Source organism: Lissotriton vulgaris, chromosome 2_1 (assembly GCF_964263255.1).
Source record: "Lissotriton vulgaris chromosome 2_1, aLisVul1.2, whole genome shotgun sequence".
Classification (NCBI taxonomy): domain Eukaryota; kingdom Metazoa; phylum Chordata; class Amphibia; order Caudata; family Salamandridae; genus Lissotriton; species Lissotriton vulgaris.
In genome coordinates this window covers 1,878,708,040-1,878,724,258 of record NC_141687.1, presented here as the reverse complement: position 1 = coordinate 1,878,724,258, position 16,219 = coordinate 1,878,708,040, and the positions used below count along the sequence as shown (strand labels likewise).

At 41.3% G+C, this 16,219-nt stretch overlaps 1 protein-coding gene across 3 annotated transcripts in view; it reads left to right on the top strand.

Annotated features, from left to right (window-relative positions):
• Window positions 1-16,219, top strand: part of ARRDC4 (arrestin domain containing 4) — a 200,717-nt gene that overhangs the window by 54,416 nt on the left and 130,082 nt on the right. For 2 of the 3 annotated variants that reach the window (XM_086958080.1, XM_086958081.1), the window contains exons 2-3: window positions 1,910-1,976; window positions 2,435-2,582. In XM_086958080.1, the coding sequence (XP_086814206.1) occupies window positions 1,910-1,976; window positions 2,435-2,582 (215 nt within the window). Of the gene's footprint in view, window positions 1-1,654; window positions 1,704-1,909; window positions 1,977-2,434; window positions 2,583-16,219 lie in introns of those variants that run through there. The other variant, XM_086958082.1, reaches the window with a different exon arrangement.

Below are 16,219 nucleotides of genomic sequence, written 5' to 3'. Positions count from 1 at the left end.
TAATCTAGGTAAAAACATTTCTAGATAATAAAGTATTACTAGAAATGATATGTTATCTCAAAACTGAAATACTATAGCTTAAAGATATGGTCAGGTCACTAACAGCAATGACCCATAGGACATCTACACATGGTACTGATAATCATACTGTTAAAGGACAGGGAGCTTATGCACAAAACCAGCTCTGAGGGCTGAGTGAGAGCCAAACTCTGGCTGTGTTTAATGCTACTAATAGTGGCATTGAGGCAGATGTTTTGGCACCAATGTCTTGCCTGCCCCAGCCCAATCAGGGATTAAATAAACCCCAATTTCATTTGAGTAGTACTGCTCATATGAGTGTTACCCTGTGTAAGAGAGCTCCATTCCTCGCCCAGATTGCCTGTCCAATCATTTACCCTCTGCCACCCATTCAAGAGCCCCCATATGGTGACCCTCCATCCCAAAAATGGAAAGGATTCATTGCCTTGCGAACATACTGATAGATTTTATGACTAATATCCCAAAACTTTCTCTTGGCTCAAGAGGGATTGAGGACTCAATGGTAAATTTGGTAATCCACTAGATAAGGGGTTCGCAAATGTTACAATGTTATTTGCTCAGACATGCTAAAAGACACTTGTCCCTCTACCCTAACTGAGGATTAAGACAATATAAAATTGCAATATGATTTAGCCAAGGTTGATTGACTACCACACTCTGGTGTTCAGAACAGATGAAGGATTAAAAGAAGAGAGAACTGCGAGAGACGCACCAACAAGGAAGCCTTCTCACTATGCCAGTCATGAACATGAAATCCTCACTATCACAAGGCGGTTATCTCACATGTAGTGGTCCAATGTGTCACTGGCCGCCAATAGATCAAGAAGGAAAAGAGTGCTGACATTTCCATTGGCCTTCTCCATTCTGAGATACTCCAAGGTGGCAAGGAAAGCCGACTTGATACTTTAAACAGGCCTTAACCCCTGCCTGCTATGTGTCAAGCCTCACCATAAATTTGAGATATAAAATTGTATCATACCTTTTCACATTTTTGTCAGTGTGTTTCTTCCACCGTAAAGTAGGATAGCTGTTTAAATAAAACTCTAAATCTTAGATATAGGCAAAGTGATCCTTTATTTACATGAGTGATTTTGCTCGATTTATCCTTTGACAACCTTAATGCCATATTTCATATTGCTTTGAAAGTCTGATGCAAGTAGTTTGATGTGCTTCTTTTTAAGGAATTAAATAACAGCTCGAATTTAAAACTTTTGTTATCATTGCTGTAAAGCCTGTCTCATGTTTTAAATTTGGTTACAATGACCTTAAAACTTAGAGATTTTTTGTTGTTTTTGATGTGCAAAGAACTTGAATTTTCCATATCTGGTGGTATTGCTTTATTGTTTTTTGCTTTCACGAGGTAGGCCTTTTATCTTCTTTCTTTATAAAATTCTACCATGACAAAATCTGGGCATTAAACTGTAGAACATGGAGTGTAATCCGAATGTTTTCGTTTATGTTATCACTTACTGTCTTTGTAATTGATCAAAACACCTTAGGCTCATGAATACTTGTTCTGGTAACTTGCTAATGTGTACATTATGAACCTCAGTCTATTGTATAATATCAATTTAGCATCCTTAAAATAATGTTCCTTTAGTGTTTTAGTGGTATGTGGATTAGAGCTTCTATGTGCCCATGCAAGTCAATGGCCTATCTTCGAGGTACTGTAATTGTAATTGTTATGTTCTATTGACTTTCATTAATAACGTTTCTAGTATTCTAATGTTAGATAATGTAGTTACTAATAGCTGTAAATCCAGTATCTTTAATAAATACTAGAAGTTTGATTTTCTTGGAGATGTTGCCCCATTTCTTGTTACTGAAAAATGTACAAAGGAAATCGATATGATTGTCTTGTCGTCTACAGGTGCAGGAGGTGTTGTGTTATGTGCCGGAAAACATGAGTTCCCATTTAGGTTTCAACTCCCACATGTGTAAGTATGAATAGATACACCTTAATGTAGTCGGAAGAAACATATGGTTTTCTGATTTTCTGATGCACTCGCTGAACATTAATTGAAATGTAAAATGTTTCTTTGTGGGTTAACACCAGAATAGAAAAATGAAAACATAGGGGTACACAAAAAGTATGATTGGCAACTTAAAAAAAAAGAATTGTAGATTCCTCCAACCATTGGCTTCAAATGAGCTGGAAGTGGTGCGGGTGACGCATGCTCTCTGTGGAAAAACAGATGTGAACACACTCCTGCAGCATTGCGGGTCCTGGCTGCTTCAGCAGCTACCAGTTTGCCTTCTTTGAGTTGGTTTGAATTGTACAGGCACGTTATACAATGAAACATGTTTGCTGTTTCAATTCACAAATCAGAATGTGCAAAAGTAAGATGTATCTACGACTGTGTCATACATCTTGTGCTACGGTTCTTTGTTTCAGACCTTTGGTTACTTCTTATTCTGGAAAATATGGTGGCATTGCATATTATGTGGTGGCCATCCTGGAACAGCCGTCTGCATCTGTTCAGAGTGCAAGAAGAGAATTTCAAGTTATCCAACATATAGATGTAAATTTGCCATCGTTATTGGTAAGAGTAATATGAATTTAATATATATTTCAATTGTTTTATTAACTTTTCAGAACTTCGGTCTGTTTCTGGAACTATTTCAAACTCTAGTTGTTGTAACCTTTTCTTCTGTTAACATTAGGAACACTATTTTGGATTTTGGGGCTTGTATGTATAGCGCTGCCTTTGCTTTTGACGAAAGATAGGTACCCTCTGCCATATTATTTATAAGTCTAGGGACCAATGAGATAAGAAGGTTGTCATACCAGACCTGTATTGCTTCTACCAGGGCTAAAAATAGCTCATGGCTGGTCTAATGAAAAACGTAATCTCTGTAGGATTTTCATGTTATTTATTCTTAGTTTATTATTTTCATTTAAATGTTCATTTCTTTAATTCATTATTTTGTTTGTACATAATATTTCTCATAATCAAAATAAAGGTACAACAATAAATCCATACATTCCTTATATAAAGTGCTGTCCAATGTATTCCTTTGATTATTCAATAAAACAAAACATAAATATGCAAAATGCACATATACACTTACACAATTTAATCCAATAACTGACAGTTGCTATTTTGTCTTTTCCTATTTGAAAGTGAACCTGTGAGTAAAAATACTTCTAAAAACCACAAGGCAACTGATGTTGAACAGTAGATACACTGACAAATACGTCCAATTTATTTTCATAACCCTCATGCATAGAGCTCCACTCTCTCTTCATACACTCATAATTATCACTCATACCTTACCCAACCTAGAATTACAAACACTATCTGCAAAAATCGAGAAAAGAACTATCTTTTTCATCCGTTGCTGTGTTGTAGGGTTGAGTACTGTAGTTCCGCTCTTCATACGTTTCGGTGGAAAGTATGTTAAAAGTCCACCTTCCTCCGGACCACCAAGAATGACCATTTGGAATTGGTGGAACAACAAGGGCGTTTCTGGAGGGCTGTGAATATTTGTGCTGGGCCTCGCATTGAGATCTTGTATCAGTATACAGGTTACGTTTTTTTCCTTTTTTGATTTGAAAAAACTGAGCTATACTATAGCATCTATTTTTTTCTCCTCCAAGTCCAATATTTCTATGTGGTAAATTGTTACAGTTTTGCTCTACAGGGTAGCTCTGCTTTTTCAAGGGTCCACTAAGGCCCTAAATGAGGTCTCTCAAGGTTCCTCAACGTACGGAACTCGCAAGCGTCTAAATATGTAGACGTACCCCTCATGCAAGGATGATGTTTTACCATTAGACCAGTAGTGAGCTATTTTTAGGGCTCGGCCTACGTTCCACGAAGTGGGGGTTGCTTAAGAGTCCTTTTCTGAGGGGTACGAAAATGTTACCCTGCAAATTCCATAAAGCTTGTGAATTTTGCAATCTTTTTGTGGCAGCTGCATGGCAATTGGCCTTCGCATGGCTGTCTTTTTAGAAGACAGCACGCAATAGGCCATAGGTTGTAGAGTTGCTCTGCTTCCTGCATATTCCGTGAGGACACGCGCAGCAGAAGGCCATATTTCTTCAATATGCGCGGTAATTAAAGACTGATGCTGGGCGCGCGTGTACCACTCTGCAGTTAGTTTTTTTTCAGCTGTGTGTGTGTGCGCGCATGCCGCCTCCTGGCTAAACCTTGACTTCAGTCTTTTTGTATGAAATAGTTCAGTTTACTTTCTTGACCCACTGCCTCCTCGTAAGGCGCATTTGTGTGCCAGTCCCTAACATGGCACTTACTGATGTATCGTTGGACCAGAACTAGTTCTCTCTTTTTCGCTATTCTTGTCTGTTCCCTTTCGCTTTCTTGCTCAACCACACACGTTTGTCACTGAAGGAATAAGGCTGGTACTTATTATAATATCATCATACCTGGCCAATGCTCGTTTCTCTCATTGGTACCTCCTGCTTAGTTCGCCATAGAAAACTCAAATTGAATTTTTCATGCCGGATTGTGATATTTTTCCTTGCAGCCAAAGGTATTTCAAAATGTGTTTGTTTTCATCGAGTTTGCATGCCTAACAAGGAAATGGATGAATGGATTTGAACGGGCACCTGCCCGTGCCAGCTGGTTGAATGTGCACGTGTTTAATATCTCAAATTAAAGCATCGCAACCCTTTCGGCACGGGGTTGGGAGGGGAAAGAGGGAGTTATGGCTCAGTGACTTAAAACACATACAGAAAGCATCTGTGTTTGACACATCATGAGATCGAACGCAAGCAAATGAACTCGGTCGTCTATCCTTGCAAGGTCGATAACAATAAACATCCGCGGTTTCTGCGGCACGAAACCCTTGGGGTCGATCATGGCTCTTAACAAATACACCAAAAGCGCCACCCCCTGCACGCCTCCTAGTTGGCGCTATGCGGACCTTGGCAGCTTCCATTCCAGGGCGCACTGTCTTCCGGGGCTTTGAGGCAGGGGGCAGCTGATGGTGTAATCTCTCTTCGAGGAGCGGGGGAGGCGCTCTCCCCGTCGCAGAATTAATGGCCGAGACCAGCAGCCTCCCATTACCAGGCGCAGAAGATGAGCCGAGCTAGCGGGGGACCCTCGGAGAACAGATGTTCGAGGGGAGCATAATTATTTAATTCCATATTAGCTTGATTATGCCAAACAGAAATTTGGCTCCGAGATTTTAAGCAAATTTACCACTATTTCCTCATATTTGCACTGGTATGAATTACTTTGTGAAAAACGGACAGGGGCATAAATATTTAGCAAAAAATGGTAGAAACTGATCCTGCGTCAAACATAGTCGCACCATTTACATATTATGACGTAAACACATTATAAACGCGGTAATAGTTTGTGCCATGTTTTTACCCTTGTGCAAAAACTGCTTGCTTTAGTCCTTATTACATTAGCAGCACGAAGTGTAAATTAATTTGCCCTGCTTTATAGCAACAGTGCAAAGCTTTGAGGTTATAGGCTACAAGTGTCAAACAAAGAGAGATACCAGGCATGCATTAATTCTATTAGACTCTGAGCAGACGGACTCAGTTCTGAATAGCTGATTTCCAAACGTCTGCGTTATTGGTAGTGTAAGACGCATACTGATTGAAACGCCATTTTGTCCAGCGCAGCCAATCAGCACAAATCATTTAGAGCCATATAAGGGAAAACACAGGCCTGTGTCTGGAGAAGTTGCTTTCTGCACTCCGAGGAAAGCCTGTAAACCCAGAGCTCACTTCAAGGCCTGCACGCGCATGGAAGTGGGAAAAGGCAATTCATCCAACAATCTTTCAGTCCTACGAAATATGAAACGACAAATTTCTGTTTCCAAATAACAGAATCGCATGCTCATGTAAGCGCTCTGACACCTTCGGGTAAAGTTTGCGCTATATAAAATCGCAATATTTAAAAGAAAAAAATGAAGTTGTCTTTAAATATAATCACTAGGATTGGTGAGTATTATGAGGAGAAATATAGCTTAAGTGTTTCGGGGAAAAAAATCTCTGGAAACACTCTGCTATTTTACATCCACAGGTTTAAAGATGAACGTTGCGAGTTAGCTGTATCAGTTCACCTTAAAAAGGTGCCTGAAAAACTGTTGCATGCTGTATGTACCACTCCAATATCAAAAGTACATGAGGGGGTTACTTTGGTGCACAATTCCCAAATGAGACACTTTAGCCATAACGTATTACAAGAGACGAAGACGAAAAAGAATAAGGGTATTTTCGTTTTATTTGTAGTTTGTCAAAGGATGATGGGCGCACATTAATTAGTGTGTCTGTTATGTTAATTAGTGCCGATCCTTTGTCTCGCTCTTAATGGGTACAATGCAGACAGAGAGGTCTTTTACAGTCTACTTGTCATTGGGGGTGGGTAGGCCTCCTAGTGTCTTGTCGTATTGTTGGCCCATCCACTCCCTACCACGTTTGCAGAATCATTAGCCTGTTTGTGGGGGCTGTTAATGATTTTACTTGGGCTCGGTGTGTGTTTTTTCCCCTCGGTGTATGCCTGCGGCGGTGCCTAAATCTTGCATGAAGTCAAAAGATATGTGGCCTAGCGGTGCAGTTTACTAAGATGGCTGCTTCCCCTCCAGCAAATGTCATACAGTGATATGTAATGTTCTCATTTTGGAGTAGTGCAGCGTTCACTGACTAGTCACTTGTTTAGGGCTCGTACAGAGTGAGTGCGAGAGAGACAGTGAGTGCAGAGTGAGTGCGAGAGCAGCAGTGAGTGCAGAGTAGAGGGAGTGCGAGTGACAGTGATTGCAGAGTGAGTGCGAGAGCGACAGTGAGTGCAGAGTAGAGTGAGTGCGAGTGACAGTGAGTGCTGAGTGACAGTGAGTTCAGAGTCACAGTGAGTGCAGAGTGAGTGCAGAGTGACAGTGAGTGCAGAGTTAGTGCGAGAGCGACAGTGAGTGCAGAGTGAGTGTGAGTGCAGAGTGAGTGCGAGAGTGACAGTGAGTGCGAGAGTGACAGTGAGTGCAGAGTGAGTGCGAGAGTGACAGTGAGTGCGAGAGTGACAGTGAGTGCAGAGTGACTGCAAGAGTGACAGTGAGTGCAAGAGTGCAGAGTGAGTGCAAGAGTGACTGTGAGTACAGAGTGAGAGTGAGTGCAGAGTGAGAGTGAGTGCAGAGAGAGCAGGGTATGCTTGTGCGCTTACACGGTGCACTGACACACAGGAGCTAAAACAACAGCTGAACACGTGTCTTGGGAGCTTCATGGAGGCAGCCGGCCCTCTGTGAGGGGAGCAGAAAGGAGGGGACGCACCAACCAATCAAGTGCAACTACTCACAACCTACTGTACGATTACAACACAGGCCAAAGGGCAGAGCTAGGTCTTTTCGCATTACGTCGGGTGAGCAGTGTGTGAGCGTGCAGGGTGAACAGTGTGTGAGCGTGCAGGCTGAACAGTGTGTGAGCATGCAGGCTGAACAGTGTGTGAGCATGCAGGGTGAACAGTGTGTGAGCGTGCAGGGTTAAAAGTGTGTGAGTGTGTAGGGTGAGCATTGTGAGTGTGTAGGGTGAGCATTGTGAGTGTGTAGGGTGAGCATTGTGAGTGTGTAGAGTGAGCAGTGTGTGAGTGTGCAGGGTGAGCAGTGTGTGAGTGTGCAGGGTGAGCAGTGTGTGCAGGGTGAGCAGTGTGAGAGTGTGCGGTGAACAGTGTGAGTGTGTAGGGTGAACAGTGTGTGAGTGTGCAGGGTGAACATTGGGTGAGTACGAAAACTCGAAGTAAGACCACCACACACACACACATAAGACCCCAAACATAAGACCCCAAACATAAGACCCCACACATAAGACCCCACACACTCTCCACCACACACTCACCACCACACACTCAGTGCAAACTTACACACACTCACCACCACACATTCACAACCACACACGCAAGCACACACACACACAACCACACCGTCAGTGCAAACTTTGACCAGACACAGACACCATAGGTCGTCTGTGCAGGCTTCCACCAGGCACACACCACCAGACGTCAGTGCACGCTTTCACCAGGCACACACACCACCAGCCGTCAGTGCACGCTTTCACCAGGCACACACACCACCAGCCGTCAGTGCACACTTTCACCAGGCACACACACCACCAGCCGTCAGTGCACGCTTTTACCAGGTACACACACACCACCAGCCGTCAGTGCACGCTTCCACCAGGCACACACACCTCCAGCCGGCAGTGCACGCTTCCACCAGGCACACACACCACCAGCGATCAGTGCACACATCAATTGTTAACGCATCCACAATTAACTATTGTAGCAATCTCAGTATGGTTCACTTTACTTTTAAACATATTCATCTAAAGCGCAGCATACCACTATTGCTACAATTCCAATTCAACCCACATAATTCCACTGCACACCACATGCATACACTCCATAACACATGGCTAAAAGACATTGCCATTTACAATGCCATTAGCTCAAACTCAAATAAATCCGAGACCTATTGCATTTCCAATGCTTGTTAGCCTTGGTAGAAGCAATACAGGTCTGATAGCACACCCTTCTTCTCTCATTAGTGTTGCCTTTGCCAAGATTTAAACAGACTGGTAATGCGTTTTGCCAATGATGATATATTTGCTATTGTTCTTGCACTCCCAAGTTTTCCAAAGTTGTTCAAAAGCATCTGAGGAGACTTCAGTTATTGTAGATTATGTTTAAATTATTCCTGGCCTCTTTTCTAATCCCTTATCATTATGTGTCGCGTATCCTTCTATTTTTAAGGCCATTTTCCTGCATTGAATAAGCGCCTGCAGCTGCTTTGGTGATCCTTTTAGATAGCATGTCTTAATGGCGCCTTGGATCATATTAGTTCATTGATCTTCAATAATCACTAGAATGCTGCGTTAAGAAGGGTCTGGCATTGTAACATTAAGACAGAACCAATGGAAAGCTATTAAGAAACACTTTTATGAGCCCCCATATTACTAAAATAGCAGTGCATTTATTATATATTTATCTAGATTCTCCCTCCTTCAAGGATCTGTCTACATTTGAATTGGAATCAACTACTATTAATAATACTTCATTTGAAAAACATTTTTACTGCTTACATTGTTCTATTAAACTTTTAGACTTGTTTTTGAAGACAAGAAAGTCAAATTACTGCCTTCTATAATGCATTATTTATGTACCTTCATTTTTATTGGCTTGTAAATGTAATGCTAACTAATTATGTTAAATATTTAAAATTACATTGTCAAATGTTATGCAGATTTGTAGAGCATACTTGTATCCAGGAGGGTATCCTGGAGTTAAGCAGGTGTGAGTTTCGGCACACCTTGTGCCTAGTGAGACTACTAGGAAAGCCTGATCTTCAGCATCTTGTGGAATTCAAGAAGTGAGGAGGAGACTCTTAAGTATAGCGCTAGGTCGTTCCATGCTTTACGAGCGATTTAGCGGAAGACTCGACTGCCAGATCTGATATTCTCTATGCTTGGGATTTGCGTAAGTAGGAGTCTGGAGGAGCATAGGCTTCTGGAAGATTTGTGAAAGCAGATGCAATTGTTGAGGTATGCTGGGACATTGTTCTGTAATGCCTTGAAAATGTGAGTGAGGTGTTTGAATTGTGTTCCTTTGGGAATGTGGAGCCAGTGGAGTTCCTTCAGGTGTGGTGTAATGTGAGTGCGGCATGTGAGGTTGAGAGTGAGGTTGCCAAGTTCTGAATGGTATGCAGCCTTCTGGTGAGATTTTGTTGATCCGGGCATAGAGGGCGTTCCATTTGAAAATCTTCCTCCGCATCTTCAGGGTCTGGACACGACGTGCGGTAGTGACTGCATTCACTTGGGCCATCATGTCGAATTTGCTGTTGAGGATACTACTGAGGTTCTTGGTGTGGGTGGCCAGGCTGGGTATCGGTCCTAGCTCTCTTGGCCACCAGGTGGAGTCCCAAGATGGTGTACTCTTTCCAAAGATCACAATTTTGGTCTTGCTGGTGTTCAGCTTTGGACAGTTGCTCTTCATCCAGTGGGTAATTTCAATCATGCAGACATTGAAATTGATCCCAGTACTGGGTGTCTTGTCTGTGTCTTGTCTTGTGTTGTTGGTGTAAGAGAGGACATTGATATTATGAGCGAGGATGATGCTGGCTATAGGGATCATGTAAGCGCTGAAGAGGGTTGAGCTCAGGGAAGATCCTTTCAGAACTCCACAGGTCAGGTTGTGGGCATCTGAAGTGTACGGTGCCGGACTAGGCCCTTCCAGTCAAAGAAGCAGATCCATCAGAGTGTGTGCCCTAGGATTCCGATGTTGTGTAGGCATTGGATAAGGATGGAGTGGGAGACTGTGTCAAATGCTGTGGTGAGATCCAGGAGGAAGAGGGACGGATGTGTCTCTTCTGTCCGGAGTCATACAGATGCAACCATAGCAGCAATGAGGGCAGTTTCCGTGCTGTGGTTATGTCTGAAACAAGACTGAATGGTTACCAGTAGGTGGTGGTCATTGAGGTTTGTGGTGGGGTGTCTGTAAGACCTTGGCTGGGAAAGGTAGGAGGGGGTTCGCTCTCTAGTTGGTGAGCGTTGAAGGATCTGCAGAGGGTTCCTTTAGGAATGGGAACACAGCTGCTTGTTTCAAAGCATCTTGGAAGGTCGCAAAAGAGGTAAAGGCATTCTACATGGGTGTTAGCATGATGCTGGTGGTTTGCAGTCCTCTGGAGTAAGCGTTTTGTGGTCAGGGGTCTGATGAGGCCCCTGACTGGATGAACTTCATTGTGGCAGCGGTTTCTTCTGGGTTGATGTGGTTAGTTTTGGTTCTTTGGATAAGATCAAGAGACATTTTGCGAAGTCTGTTTGGTTCAGTTGTGGGCTGAAGTTGCTGTAAATGGTGGAGATTTTGTTGCTTAAGATTTGAGAGAGATTGTTCCAGGGGTCATGCTAGGGGTTGATCAAGTTGGAGGAGACTGATGGTGAGGTCAAAGTTTTCTTTGCTTATGTTAGTGCGGGCATTGATGCGGTCTGCGAGAACAGCAAGTTTGGTGGTCCGGATCATTTGGTGTATAAGTGGACTTGAATAGATTTATGGATTCAGAATCTAAGTAGAGTTCAATACATGCAAGTTAAACTTACTTAAATGCAAATCTGCAACATATTGTATGGTGCAAAAAACCACAACTGCTTCGTTTGTATTAAAGGGACAATGGATTTTGTAAATATTATTATCTGGAAAGGATGTATGAAGCTTGCAACTAGCATAGATCTCCCATCTTGTTTTGACCATGCAGATGATGACACATTTTATCTGTGGAATTAGGTTTAAATTAACCACTACTCATCTGTTGACATTCTCACAGTTAAAGTGAAAAAATGGCATTACAGGTTCTAGCTTTTAGAACGTATTCAAGCAAACCATTATCAGACTAACTTTCTCCACTTCCAGAAGCGCCTAAAGATTAAACTATTTAAAGAAGCCTTGGAAGATATGGGATCTTAGCAGCAGTAACTGCGTAAATAGGACTGGCCAGACTGTGTGCCCTGCAGCATCCAATTTTTTAAACATCTCTTCAGGACACTCACATCACCATAAAACCTTCCCCTAAAGCACAAGCAGACCCACATTTTCGGGGTGGGACTAACATTTCAAATTCTGGAGGTGGAGCCAAATTCAGCCCCACATTGCTCTGACTTTAGGGGGATGTGGGAGGGGGAGGGGTGCTGTGTTCAGAAATAAGGTATGGTTTTAAAAACATTTGCGGCACAGTTTTTAGGAAACAGTAAAAATGTCAAGATATCTCTTGTGGTTAATGTTCTTGCTGGAGAGAGATCAGAGTTCTGTCTAGTGGCAGTTTGACTCCATAGTACTGAGGGTTAACGTACCATGCAGATTTACAGAACTGTATTTTATGTGGATAGCTCAGTGGGTTACTGCCTTTGTTACAGAGATCCTTTTGTTACAGCAGTCAAAAAGTTACAATCCTAATATAGAACAGTGACTTATGAACTGTCATCAAAGGACCGAAGACTAAAGCTCGGGAGGCAGAGAGTTTCAGTGCTTTGATTCCAGAAAAAAGGGATCCGCGTCCAATAAGTGCCTGCCTAATGTTAGGAAGATGTAGGAAGTTGTCTACTGCAAAACACAGGGTTCTGAAAAGAATATTAAGAGTGATACAATGGTGAAGAAGGAGAGGACCTATTTTATGGAGAGCACCAAGATCAAGGCACAACAATGTGAAGTTACACTGTTTGGCAATCGGGAGGCAATGGACAGTTGAACAGTGAGATGAGAAGGTGAAACAAAGGGGCATTCCTCAGATGAGGCATGCAAGAGGGGTTTGAACAATTTGAAGGCTGGAAGCCCAAAGTAGACTTTCCATTGTGTAGCTGTGAGAAGACAATTGCATTTACAACAGTCTTATTTATGATTGTGAGGGGGAGAAAAGGGAAGATTTTGCATAGCATGAGGATGTTTTGTTTTATTTTATTTTATTTAATGCGATTTTCTATAGCGCGAACATTACCGAAGGTGTCGGCACTTTACAAAAGAACCAGTTGCGATACATAAGGGTTTAGGATTACATGAGTTACATAAAAGATACAAACAGGAGAAAAAATTGCAAATGTACAAGTTGTAAAGTCACACACGGAAGATACAAATAGAACAAATTGCAATTGTTAAAATAAGGGGAAATATGCCAAATCTGTTGACAGAATGAGAAAAAGGAGTATAAAATGAATCAAGGATGTTTTGCTGACTCAACCCATTGTGAGTGATCTACAAGTCTTGTCCACCACCAGAGCGAAACCATAAGCTTTGAGGTTCCCTAAAGATAAGTTAAAAGTTAAAAAATTAAAGGAGGACCCCACACAGGCTAAATAGGGGACTGGGGGGATAGTGGTTTACAAAAAGGACAAGGGCGTCCCCACCAGAAGGACGGTATGAAGGTGTGTCCACTCCTATTGAGTGCACATTATAGTGAGCTTATTATTCAATGCGCATGCCATCAATAAGGCGGGAAAGGTAAAGTTACAAAGGGTCAATCACCAATACTAACAGTATATTTCAGCTAAAAAAGTCAATTCTGTGTACCAATGATAATGTGTTTTAACAGATGCCACGTGTTTAAAAAAGGACCTAATTTTTGACTATATATTCAACTCTATTTATGTCATCAAAATCTGCTATATTTAATGAATAACACAATTAAAACAATTAAAAAGAGATGTTTTCCACACCGTAAGTTTGGTAAACCTCTGTTTTACATTTATTACAATTCAAAAAACAATTAATCATTGTACATTATTGCAATCTTAAAAAACACATGTTATACATTTTTATAAAAAATGACATAAAAACACAAAGAATCACAGGTCGACGCGGCGTTTCGGTATTCTGTTTGTCTACCTTCTTCAGGACTGATTCTTATGTCAGATGGAGTGAATCTCCCCACCGGACATTTATTTGCTTCTTATCGGAACCATGTAGGCTTCAAATGCATGGGCCTGTTTTCGGATTCTGCCTTTGATATGTGATGTCACTGATTTTCAGCATAAATGTGCTTGATATTGGACTACCAGGAGGAGCCACCGTATTTTCAATTGTGGGTATCGTCAATCACTCATTAATATCAGGTTGACTGGTGCAATTCCAATCATATTTGCTACCAAGCCGCGAAGAGCACTCGGAACATACCGGCTGAAGGACACATCGAAAGACTGCCAGGATATAGGAGCAGGGAGGCCGATTACCGAACTAAAGTACGGACCCTCTCTCTAAAACGGAGTGACTTGGAAGCAAATATCATTGGAATTGCACCAGTCAACCTGATATTAATGGGTGATTGACGATACCCACAATTGAAAATACGGTGGCTCCTCCTGGTAGTCCAATATCAAGCACATTTATGCTGAAAATCAGTGACATCACATATCAAAGGCAGAATCCGAAAACAGGCCCATGCATTTGAAGCCTACAGGGTTCTGATAAGAAGCAAATAAATGTCCGGTGGGGAGATTCACTCCATCTGACATAAGAATCAGTCCTGAAGAAGGTAGACAAACAGAATACCGTAACGCCGCGTCGACCTGTGATTCTTTGTGTTTTTAAGTCATTTTTTATAAAAATGTATAACATGTGTTTTTTAAGATTGCAATAATGTATAATGATTAATTGTTTTTTGAATTGTAATAAATGTAAAACAGAGGTTTACCAAACTTACGGTGTGGAAAACATCTCTTTTTAATTGTTTTAATTGTGTTATTCATTAAATATAGCAGATTTTGATGACATAAATAGAGTTGAATATATAGTCATAAATTAGGTCCTTTTTTAAACACGTGGCATCTGTTAAAACACATTATCATTGGTACACAGAATTGACTTTTTTAGCTGAAATATACTGTTAGTATTGGTGATTGACCCTTTGTAACTTTACCTTTCCCGCCTTATTGATGGCATGCACATTGAATAATAAGCTCACTATAATGTGCACTCAATAGGAGTGGACACACCTTCATACCGTCCTTCTGGTGGGGACGCCCTTGTCCCTAAAGATAAGGCCCTTTGTGTTCTCACAATAAGACTTGAGGCAGGAGGCAACTACTAAGAAGCAAGATCGTAATTTCTCTTTGGCAAACCCCAGATCATTGCTGAAGAAACTGATCCTTAGGATATCATCTGCATAGGACATCACACAGAATAAGGTAAATAGCAAATAATGTAGAACTCTGAGAAAGGCCTTGAGGGATTTCGCAAGTGAGAGGTTTCAAACATGGATGTGGACTGTTTATACCATCTCAAATAAAAAAAATAAGTCACACCATGGCAGTAACTTCAATGCTACACTGTTCGAATGATTTTTTAAATAAATATTTTTATACCGTTTCATGGTAACCACCTTTTATTACAGTAATATGAATTTGACTTTAAAGCACATACATTTATATTTTAAAGTTTACTCTTCATATGGGATAGACTATCATTTTATAGGTGTAGGCAATAGATGTATACCTCATTAAACAATGCAGTGTGTTGGGGATCTGCTTTAACCTGTTTTTAGTGGGTGGTCACAGCTACGCAATACCATAAGATACTAATTTGGACCCCAAGTAAACTGGATATCTCACAGGTGATTAGTCTACTACACTCTGTCTAATTAGAAGTTTTCTGAAGTTCCTACCCATGTGTAAACCCCTGTTTATGCACAGGTTACAATTATGAGTTGGTTTGTATTTAATGCATCCGATAACTATTGGATGCATTAAATACCTCAACCTTCGTTAATTTTAGGCAGGTCAAACCTGCCAAAATGTAACAGGGGAAAAGCATACGTATTTATCATCTCATGTGGATTTTGGTGTGTTGAACACTAAAAATCGGCACATTATTCCCCATGAACATATAATAGGAGTTATTTATTGCAGCTGAAAATAACGTGCCCCATGTTATCGTTATTTATCAGGTGCGATAAATTGCACCTAAACTCGTAATCAGGGCATCAAAGTTGTTTCTGCCCATCCGGTGAGAGTTGTATGTTCAATCCCTTGATTCTCTTCTGCCTCTTATACAGTCTGTGCATAATTGTTATTCGCACACAAGTACAGTGTGTTATGTAATTGGCAGGGCCTAGCAGTCAGGGTGGCCAATAATCAGAAAGCCTCTCAGTATCTAGTGTTATTGGTTCCTCTATCTGGTCCATGTTTGTATATTTCTGAGTTTCTCACTGTTGTACATTCAGCCTCCAGCCATTTCTTTATCTTCCTCAGACTGTGATATTTGTCAGGCGCTTTTATTGATCTTAATGATATGTCTTGGTACCACTATGGGCAAATCTGCACACCTGCATTTATTCTTCCTTCATTTGACTCTAGGCATCAAGCCCAGCATGCTCAACCCCAAGAATACAGTTTATGCTTCCATCCACCACTTTTGCTATTGTTTCAGTCATATGTTTCGCGTAGTCTTAATAGTTTTAAGCAGGCATACACTGTATGATCAAATTTGGCTTCAGACCCTTCACGTCTGGAACATTAATCTTTAGACTCCATGTCTTATTGAACTTCCTTGTTGGGGTGAGATAGTTTAAATGAAGAAAATCAATTGTGTTAATTTGAACAGGGCAGTATAATACCACTGCAAGTAAGTGGTCACCATCTTAGGGGGAGCTGTCATCTAGTGGTCCAACCTCTAAAGTCGAAGGAGTTCACCTAAGCAAAATGAAGCTATTTTGATCATTAGCTAAGACAGAGTAAGGACAGGAATCTATT